Source organism: Gymnodraco acuticeps, unplaced genomic scaffold (assembly GCF_902827175.1).
Source record: "Gymnodraco acuticeps unplaced genomic scaffold, fGymAcu1.1, whole genome shotgun sequence".
Classification (NCBI taxonomy): domain Eukaryota; kingdom Metazoa; phylum Chordata; class Actinopteri; order Perciformes; family Bathydraconidae; genus Gymnodraco; species Gymnodraco acuticeps.
Genome location: NW_022991091.1, coordinates 916,427 through 927,715, shown reverse-complemented (window position 1 = coordinate 927,715; position 11,289 = coordinate 916,427). Strand labels below are relative to the sequence as shown.

At 40.3% G+C, this 11,289-nt stretch overlaps 1 protein-coding gene across 12 annotated transcripts in view; it reads right to left on the bottom strand.

The window, feature by feature from the left end:
• Positions 1-6,576: 6,576 nt before the first annotated feature.
• epha3 (eph receptor A3) overlaps positions 6,577-11,289 on the bottom strand; it is a 102,692-nt gene continuing 97,979 nt past the window's right edge. For 8 of the 12 annotated variants that reach the window (XM_034236886.1, XM_034236889.1, XM_034236896.1 and 5 more), the window contains 2 exons: positions 10,473-10,590; positions 6,577-9,170 (listed from right to left, as the gene is read on the bottom strand). In XM_034236886.1, coding sequence (XP_034092777.1) covers positions 10,509-10,590 — 82 coding nt within the window. In that variant the 3' untranslated portion in view covers positions 6,577-9,170; positions 10,473-10,508. The remainder of the gene's footprint in view (positions 9,171-10,472; positions 10,591-11,289) is intronic. The other 4 variants (XM_034236892.1, XM_034236893.1, XM_034236894.1 and 1 more) reach the window with 1 other exon arrangement.

Genomic DNA, 11,289 nt, shown 5'->3' with positions numbered 1-11,289 from the left:
TTTTATTCATGTTCAAAATGGTATGGCAACCAACACTTACTCAAGTGAAATCACTAGAGGCAATTTATAAAACTTCATGCAGCTCCCTCTGGAGCCAGAAAAGGCTTCAGACAAAGTTTTTCGACATATGCAGTGCACTTAACAAGGCCCCTTAACACACTGTGCAAATATCCCCTCTGAGGGACAAATAAAGGCATTCTGGTATTCTGACTTAAATCTGAGAATTTCCCCTTTCATTTAACGAACTTTTAATGATATGGTTTGAGAATTAAGAGCCGTAAATGATCCAGTTAAGCATGTAATGCAAAAGTGTTTGTTTGTTTTGGATGCATTTTGTTCATGGAGAGGAAACCTGAACCTGTTGCTGCCTTTTAAAATAATGTGATTATCTAAAAGGAATATGAATTAGTCCCAAAAATACTTTTAATAAATTGATATTTTATTCCAATCACTCATATGTAGCAGAGGCATAGTATGACTAGGAATTTAAGAGAAGAACACTTTGAACGGTCGACTTTATCAACAGGATTGCTGCGTTTTACACATCAACTCTTTAATGTCATTCACCGATAATTTGTCAAATAAACTTTACTTTTAGTGAAACCAGCCCCTCTAACCAAATGGCGGTGCAGACTTTGCAACAACCCACACGAGAATTCCTTAACTGCCACAGCAGCTGGTCGAGCGCTGGCTGCGACTTCTTCTGGAACTCAGCTGTTTAAGTCAAAAGTGGCATTAACATGTGGCCTTGCAATCGACGGAGGTCAAGCTGAGCGAGGAGGCATGAAAAGTGCTAGAAACACCAGTAGTCAAGGAGAGACCTTGTCAGAAATGTATCCCTGTGTCCCTGGCCCTCGACCCCAATCATAAAACTTACAGACACAGAGGAAACTCACCAGTAAATCAGCCTGTCGCTGGCTCTCACACACCGGGTCTGATCCCGGTGATGTATGGCTTTAATATGTGGATGGAAAGACAGGACATTGAAGAGAACACAAGATGGAGAGAGAGGGAGGGAAAAGAGAGTGAGTAACTTTGTTGGAAAGTGTGTGTGCATCACAAGGAAACTTAACATCATGCACAGGTTATACCATAGACATCTCATTAATACTGACATTGCAAAAAACATTTATGTTTAACATGATATGTGATAATATCTTAATTATATCAGCCTATCATGCACTGTCCTGATTGTAGCAATATCACTTAATTTGACCGCAGCATGACCCAGCAACTCTACATTGCATGGACTAGGAGATGTGTATATATGTCAAAACATCTTTATTAAATCTAACTATATCAAACAAATATCAAACATACTCATCTGCATACAAAGCAACCTTAAGCAGTATCAAAAAAACACATCTCACAACATCTGCGATGAGTTTTTGTTCCTGCCATCAATCCTCAGTACAAACTGAATTGGCCTTTTTCTTGTTTACAGGCAGTTGTTGAGAGATCGTGAAAAAAAGTTGGTACGTAGATCTCTATTCTTGAAATTACCTGTTTTTGAAAAGAAACGTGTACAGCGAGCTTGCTGTAATGTAAACACAATTCAATCTTGTTCTAAAATAAATTGTTCTCTCATGCTCAACAGTGTGAAATGCATTCATGGTAGTGGTTCAACGAGTGTGACAGCAGTGGAAATTGTGCTCTTATTTATCATCGTAATTTCTACATGTAATCACCCTGTAGGAGAGGGGAGGAAGTGAGACGATATGCTAATTAGCTGTTTGTGTCTATAAATTGATCTTAATACATACATTATTACTATGTGATGCCCACAAAGCAAGACTTGAAGAGCATAGAAGAGAGGAAATAAGATGAAAGGAACAGGGGAGGAGCTTAAAAAGAAAGGACAGAGGGAAGAGAGGAGAAAAGGAAGAAAATAAACTGAACTACATAAAGTTAGTAAGAAAAGTCGGGAGAGGGGAAAAGACTGAAAAAAGGAAATAGAGTGACAGAGATGATGTAGAGAAAGAGAGAGATGACAGAGTGCTGACATCAGAGGGCCAGCAGTCCCTGCACATCACTCAGCTTTCATGAAAAATCAATTCTCTCCGGCATGGTCAGTGGTGTCAACAGCAGGAGGAGCAGCTCTGTGGCCTCGCTTCAACCATTCACATTAACAGACAGAGAACTCTTCACTCTTCAGGTATCATTACAGTCACTCTGATCTTCATAGGCTTCTGGGCTGTGATTCATAAAATGCGTTTTTTGGGGGGGGGGGGGGGGGTCGTGTGGTAACCATGGTAACCCATACTTTGATGACACCATTTGAAAATGTGGGGGAAACAGATGAATAAAAAATGTGGAGATAAGTGAACTTTTAGTTACGTAAATATTGTTGTGTAAAATGTTTTGTCATTCTACAGCTTTCCCCTTTTAAAAATATATAGTTGATATATCTTATCGTCTTTTTGTATCACTTTGTTCCTCTGATGGAAACAGAGACTACGTTTATCCAGAAGCTACCTCAACTTGTGGGTTGAAGAGGTCACAGGGTCACATATTTAAGAAGCCTCATTTGGACAGCTCAGTGTGGAGTGTTTATTTCTTGCCCTCAAGACAATAGCTGAAACCACACATTTGGTTAAAACTGTATATATAGTGGCTTAATTTATTCTGACTGACTCCAGTGTTGTCATATGACTACATGCATGTAGCTGTGGGAAAACACAATCCAAGCTTTTTCAAAAAACACAAAAACAGTAAGTCATGTAGGAACATTGTGTACATAGTGTTGACATGCACAAATCCTCAGGGTGATGTTAAACTCCTGATGAACTTATAGCAAAAACAAACAGTTTCTTTTAAAAGTTCATAGCACTTGAGACACCCTGGTGACAGGGATTTTACCTTAGGTGTAGCTTGATCAAAACACACTCCTACCTGTACGTTCCAACACTGGTGAGGAAGCTGCGATGATAGCTCCACTTCCCTTTGTGATGAGACCATTTGTTAAAGTGACAGAGGCGGCCTGAGCAATGCAGTCCTGGGATCTGTGTGTGCTGTAATGATACCACTGCATGTTACTTTGGTGATACAATGATGGAAGAGGCAGTGTGTGCTGCGGTTCCACAGAGAGCACAGGCATTACAAAGCCAGCAACTAAAATCCATCTATCTTTGTGCACGTGTGTGTGTGTGGCGGAGACTGTATTGTGACAGCTTAGTGCTCCCTGCAGTGTACATGTGTACATATTAGACCCTCTTTGTGTCAGTATCGTCTCGATTTGTGTGTGCGGTAGGGAAAAGCCTTAATTTTCTCACAATCTACTACTGCGGACAGATAAACATGGTTGCAGCAAAGATAATTAACACATGACATCCAGGTTCTTTATCAGTAAACTCTGATCCCAGGAAGTGATTTTGGGAGGATGACATTCTCACAGCAGGTCACAGGGGCGGCTGAATGGAGCAGGATGAGTTTGCAACATGGCCTCAAGCCATGCAGAGCAGCTGCACTCAGCTGGAAGCCAGTTTACCAGGAACCAAGATGGAAGAGAGAGAGGAGATGGGAAGGGTGGGACATGGGCCACTTTCCTGCTATCACAAAATAAATACGAAAATTAAGGATATCCATCAGCTCTATTTATGTTGCTTTAGAAAATACTGAGTGTGACATGGCTTAGAATTTGTGAAATTCTTTCAACTTTTGGGTGGAAGTTACTGTCTAAAAGAAAACAGAACAAATGAAGGCACTGACTGAAATTCAACTTCAAACTACGGACCCACAGTCACTGTGAAGGTAATGGTGTGAAAGGCCTTACTAGATGTCGTGGCCCATCGGTTCTTAACTCAAATACGATTCAAGTAAAAAAAAAAAACAGCATCTCGGAACTGTCAGTGAGATGATCAAGCCAACATAGAAACAGTAACAAGTCTGGAAAAGGCAGAGCTTTATTTTTTGATGATTGCATATTACCCCTGTTCAAAATGGGAAATGAATTTTACACATCATGACTTTGTTTTCTCATTATCATTACTCTCCAAGTGGAACCCTGCTTTGAGTAGCAGCTTCAGGGGAGCACATTTCAGCAGCACGCTGCCAACAAGATGATGAATGGTGCTGCTTAATCTTCTCCTGCATTATTACATTATCCTATGCGACTTTTTGAAAAGTTCTTATCTACTTGGACAGTGCTGCCACATGCATGACACTACCAGCCCACCTGCCTTCTACCCTCTTATTACCTTTCCCCTCTCTCCCCCCCCCATTTTCATCTTCCCTCCATCTTTCCCATCACTTCAACTGTGTCAGTACCATGGAGGTTTTCTAGATAATAAACAAGACCTAATTGGTGGCATTGTGAAGCATACGATGTTCATTGTTTCCTGAATTAGTGTGGGCAGTATCCTGTTTTTCTCATGTGCACATCTGCCTGGAACATCTGGAAGGTGTCAGCCTTTCAGTATTGAGCAGAGCGACCATCATTCTTTCTCGGCTGACACATCTCATCTTTATAAAAAGCCCATCGCCGCCACTAAGAGGCAAAACATATCCTGGAAGGCTGGCCACTGTATTCCAACAGTATTCTGTTGCGGTAGGGCTTTCTGTTGCTGTCGTGCCAAAGAACACTTCGACATGCCGGGGAACAAACTACTGACCGTCTGATTGTTACACACCAATTTACCAGTTGAGCCTTAGACACACAGACATATTTCATTACAATTGGAAAGAGTATGCTTCGGAGGACAGTAATCATTTTGATAGTATTTCGTATATTTTGGGCCAAATAAAAGCTACACTTGGAACTAAAGAATTGAGAACACTACGTGTGGAATAAAAAACTACTGTGGGAAACAACCTACATTTGTGTTTTAACAGTAATAAATAACGTATGCATGCTCAGATTTTACTTACAGTATACCCACCCTGAACACGCCTGATCTCTTAAATGGGTGCGTACGTCTACCAATCACATAAACATTTGATTCTTGTGGGAATGTTTACAATATAAAAGTGTAAGTCGCTTTTGATAAAATCTTCTGCAACAAAAGTTAAGGCTGTCTGTAAAACAACAACAATAGGGTTCCTTTGTTTTATTTAACCCTTGTGTGGTGTTCATTTTTTTGCTATTCAGCCAGTGTTCGTGGGTGTGGTGGACCCGCTGCCTTTTTGGCTTTCAATTCAACACAATCAAACTATTTTATGTTAAAGTATACTCAACAGCATATATGGTTAATATTTGCCCTTTTACATTTGTTAGATCACATTAATGAATGAAAGCACTATTTGTTTTTTTGCCCGCTGACCGGTTGGTCCTGTGGCTCATCTTTTCTTTGTAACTAGCTGATGCTCAATCTCATCCTCTTCTTCAAAGTCACTGTCAGACTCAGATCCTCACATTCTGAAACCTCTTCCTCTACATCATCATCAAATGGTTCACTCTCTTCCAGAATCATTTGCAAGGCCCTCTGAGCAGAGCATCTTTTGGCCATCTTGATCAGTTGTGATAAGAACCCAAACTGGCGAAGCTTTATTTATTGTGTCTCGCCCAAAATTGCCCCAGCTGGGATCTAATGTGAAAATAATTTAGATTGGTTCCTGCAAGACATAATGCAGGAATGTGAGAGCAGACAGATGTCGGTGCTAGAATTGATCAACAATGCAACGTATATATACATATATTGTAATATATATTCTTCACAGAAAATGAGCAAAGGCCATTGAGTGTGAGTTTGAAAAAATAATTGATCATATCATTTTCAGCTAAATAATGAAAACGGGTCCCACAGACCTGAACACCATACAAGGGTTAAAAGGAAAATGAACAACAAAACAAACCACTGGATGCAAAATGCAAATTTACTGTTTAATGATTTTTTATTTAAATTGTAATTAAACACAATTACCATTTTCCACGGTCATATTTAAAGGAGCAGGATTCTCTCAGAAACCCTTTGGTAAAATCAAGGTTATAACACCTATCTGAAATGCACCAATCAGAGATTGTTTGAAATGTAGGTGAAAAGGAATGTACTGTAGTCTAGATGCTGTACGGAGATGACCACCCTGTCATTTACTGGAAGCAAAACATTGTAGCTAAATATAATACATTTGTTTATACTGTATACCTAACCTGTTCTTTAATCTACAATTTTATTTTCAACAGATATCTATTTTTTACTTAAAAATTAAGTTGATATTTATAGTATTTTGTGGACTAATTGCTCAATTTGATTACATTTGTTTAGATAATGCTTTTCTAATCTTTACCATCAATATATCTTTATATTCTTCTGGACGTTGCTGGTGAAGATTTTTCTGGCTGTGAATGTCCTTTCTATGGACTCCTTTCTCTCTGTTCATGTGCCCTGTGAACTCAGTGATTTGAAACACATGTCCTGTACACTACATGTCAGTCAGATGATTGCTGACTTTTATCCTGAAGAAGGCAAGATGTGCCAAAAGACTATACTGTATGGAATGCAAAATAAAAAAGATCTAGGTTATGAGTGTTTCACTTCCAATTGTGATCTGTTAAACATATGGAAATACTGTTGAAGTGAAAGAAAAGTATGTGTTGGTCTGCCACATAATCACATTACAGAATAAAAACACACGAGCAGGTCTATTGTCATCCATTTATTGGAAAATATTTTGCGAATATTTATTATAAAAATATAAATGTTTCCACTACAAATCATTTTACATTAGTAGACAAGGCCATCTACATTTGCACACGTAAACTCTCACACAGACACACGGGTCAGTCTTGAGACAGAGAATGGGGGGGGGGGGCTGGATATAGGGTGCATAACAGTATTGCTCTTTCAGATGTCCCAGGTTTATAAAGTAAGTCAAAAATCTAAACAGAGAAAGCACTGACACATAATTTACTGTATGCTACAAAACCCATCAACTTTGCGCTGTATAATGTTAACAAATAAATAATAATGTAATCATAATCGCCTTTTATTGTAGAAAAAAAAAACAAGGCAGACAAATAAAATCCAACATAACATATAATACAGATGATTTTGTCTCTTTTTTAATTAAAAATGTTGCACCATTTTTATTCATTCTTTTATACATACAAACATTTGTACAAAGAGGGATGGCCATGTACATATAGAGGGGTCTGTAGCGCTAGATGCTATCCTTACAATGGTTTACATTATGTACATGCTAATTAGAACACATAGCAGCAACAGCAGCATCCACAGGTAGCCCGGGCAACAGAGGACGGACCGACGCTCTGAACAGGGATGGGTTTCCCAAAAGCACCAGAATCACTCCTTTCCATTAGATAAGCTTAGTCTCCATCCAAGGCAATACCTTATCCATTACAAGTGCTCAAATATTGTTTACTAAGTGCTTGGAAGAAGCGTAAAGATAGCACCCCTTATGGTTAAGTATGACCCATCCAACAGTACCAACGTTTCAGTACAAATACTGGATTCGGTTGAGGGATCCAATCGGTGATATCAAAGCAGAGGACTATCATCTTGAAGTCTGTTCATCTTTGTTCGAAGATCATCTAAACTCTAAGGTGCCTTTAGGAAATCTCATCCTGGACACTATCTCAGAAAGCAATCATTTATTGGAAGTGTTGCATCTCAGACAGGGCATTTTCAAACCTTGATAGTTTAGGGCAATGATTGGAAAACCCCATGCCCCGATAAGAACACAGAAAAGAAGATCAACTCAACTTTCGTTGAAAACAAATTGAAACTGGAGCTCTTTGCTTAGAGATCCCACCATGATCCCACCCGACTAGAGGAGGCACTCTATTTGCTTTAAACATGGCAGGATTCATGGATTCATTTAACAGCTAATGTAGACCCTGCGTGGCTTCTGTTAGTAAACTTGAACTAAAGCAAGACTACATGCTCCCTCAGATCAGATCTCAACTTTTTGAACTAGGCGCAAAACTAATCCCACTCCTTTTAAGGAATTGATACCTGATGCTGTGTGGGGTTGATTATGCTAATCTGTTTTACCTGAAGAAGAACCTCAAGCACTTGAAACTGGCTTCAAGTTTCCGACACTTCCGCAACCCAACAAGAACGTGGCCTGCATGACACGTCATCTCATAAAAGTTCTATCTTTCCTCTTATAAATCTCTCTTACTGTTTCCTGTTTCCCCTTTTCTGCCTTTCTTATCCCTGTCACTGCTCCATCCCCTCTGTCTGTTTCCCCTTAGCGAAAAGAGAAGGTATAAAGTATACATCCTGAGACTTCACTCAAAGGGCATTGGGTCGAGGGAACGGCACTATAACTGTACAATATCTGTTCATAAGCACATAGAACATAGATGTCATGATAAAGAAAAATCGGAGTGAAGTGTGTTATGGCTCCTGTACCTTCAAAGCACAGCGTTCATTACATTGTGACAGACTCAAGGCTTCCATATATTGAGAATATTGAACTGATTATCATACTTATTGCTTTAATGTGACAGGTCTACTGAATGCAAATGCTATAGGTTATAGCTACAGAGTAAAATGGCTCGGTTTAGGTGTGTCCATAACCAGCGCTGTTCTCTCATGGATAGAGACAGTAAATGTAGGTAGTTGAAACACAATCTCACGCCTCAGACCTCATTTGCCCAGGAAGGGTCCAAATCCGGGTGAGGGGCTGCTGTCTGCCATGCTCCCCTATACGAGGCGTTTCAGCCGTTTCACCGCCGTGTTTCCACAGGCTTCTTGCTCAGGCGAGGTGGGAGGAGACTAAGAGCATGCCCGTCCCCTTTTGAGCCATAAAGGGAAGGCTAAGGTATCGAGATTAGCCAATAATGGAGAGCTCCGTCTTTATGTTAGTCCAATCCCAGTGTATATCTCTGGGCAGATCCTCCTGACCTCCATGGCTTTCCTCTGCTTTCTCTACCCCCATTTAGTCTGTAAGGCATCTCAACTTGGGCATGGAGGGATGGAGGGTCGAAAGCCTGCATTTAACTCATTTCCCGTTTCTCTGTCTTTCAACGAAACAGCAAAGCCCTCATAAGAATCATGTTTTCCCTCCATTTCCGTATGTCTCCACGTATGTGCCACTTTGTTCAATGTTGATTAGCAACCACACCGGCAGACATGTCTCTGGTGTTTGTACTCGCTGGGTTAAATTCTTAAACAGGTACCGGGCCATTCTTCGAATCAAGGGCTTTGAGGCTGCTCACGATCTTCTTCTGTGGTCCTGCGATAGTCACTCCAACTTTTTTCAGATCCCTAGTTTGTGAAGGGGGGGGGGGAGACAGAAAAGGGGAGGGAGGAACACCAGACACAATCAGGGTGGGAGATGTGACAGAGGGGAAGAAGGAAAAAAAAACAAGATGGAAAGTGTGCATTAGTAATGGAGGATGTCACACCCCATGTGACGTTTAATGACATGCTCCCAGTGCTGCTCCCTTCACTTTCCCATGCATCCGTCATTCACAAAGGACTGCATTTCCCAGAAGGCCACTGGGCTGCCAAATCTCTGAAGGGGGGGGGGTCCAGGGGTTGAGGGGGTGTTGTCTCCACTTTCTATTACTAACAAAGAGGGAGGTGGGCCTATGGGGCTACACTGACAGCTGCCATTATGACCCTGTCAGTGGAGGAAACGGCATGGGAGGGACATGACGGCATACAATATGTAGTTTCTTGTATGGTACTGAACTGTATATCTTTGACAGGGTTGGGATAAGTGTGTGGGGAGGAGCAGCACTGGTGCATGTGCAGGACATTACACTCTGATACATTTGTTAACTTGTTAGATCATCTAAAAAGATTAGTTTCATGCATTCAAGTGTGAGAAAAGACCATTTGTATAGGACATTAGAGCTGGTGTCAGTTTGATGTGTTATATGTCAAAGGCATGTATCACACACAATTATTATTGAGCTCAATTAGTATGTCAGACCCATAGTAACAATGTCTTAACGCACAGTAAATGCAGGGCGCTGTACATTGAACAGTGTTGATATACAGAAAAAGTCACAGCACACATTACCACTCTAGTCTTTTGATCCTCTAGGAGTTAACACAATAGCATCATATTAGTAAAGCAGAGGAGTTGCAGTCACACACTCACAGCCATTAACACATTTGTGTGTTATTCAAAAATGGTCACAATAAAGGTTGTATTATTCAGATGCAAGCAGTGATTTTAGTTGTCCAACGCATCATAATTAGCAGAAACATCTTGATCAGCCAGAACTTTGCTTCACTCTGCACGACAATGTAAAGGGATAGTTCAATCACATTAACTAATGATATAAGTATAAACGTCATGTGTTTTAATTAAGTTGACGGAAAACAAAGTGTTTGCCTTTTTTTGCAGTTACAAACAATGCTTTTATGTTGTTACATTTTGTAGAATGCTGAGTCTATTTTCTTTGTATTACATTTAACAGCTGAATGGAAAAACTGCTATTAAGTCAACATTGAACTAACTATCCCTTTCAAAGTCAGACAGGTGGATCTATTCAGTGACACTGGACGTAGGTTACTGCTCCCAGGTGGGGCGTGAGTCTTTCATCCTCCACCCACCATCCAGAGCCTGAGGAGGCGGAGAGGAGCTGGGCGTTAGAGAGTGGTGATCCCCATGGACGGCTCCCATTCTGGGCAAGTGGCCGGTGTGACGTGGACCTCCGTCAGGACCACTCTACTGAGAGACAGCCAGGCCCAGCAACATTAACACATTGAACTGCATATCATAAATAGGTGCTTTCTCTAGATTAGATCTGATTTTGGATGCGATAAATCAGGATAAATCAGACATCTATGTCACAGTCAGGAAAGGAAGTGAAAAGTGATTCCAGTCTTTTACCAGTACCAGTTACATTCAGCAAACATATTTAATTTAAGATAAAAAACTACCAAATCAACAAGAACAAAAGCGACATTTTGCATTTTTTAAGCCAACGTGCCCGTCTATAAAAGTAACATTGTGTGTAGACGAAAGATTTTCTCTTCTAAATCATTCTTTTGGTTTTATGTCTGGAATACCAATGTCTCACCTCAAGACAAGGCAATGATGAACAAAGAATACATTAAACCATTTCAACATGAAACACATGTGGTATGATATAAATCCAACATTTGAAAGCCAAAGAAACAGACACACATCACATGAGAAAGATTAACAGTTAAAAGTGTCTTTCCACAGCGTGTCATCGTGTTAACACAGAAATCCCTATCCTCCCCGAGTCTAAAGAGGAGGGTATTCTTTGTTCACTGTAGGTATAAGTGAATTCTGATGTTATTTTTGAAACTAAACCAACAAAATGTAACCCCTGCATCACTTTATACTGAATACATGTTACCCTTTAGTTTAGAACATCAAGTGTACACAGTTAAAATAAGC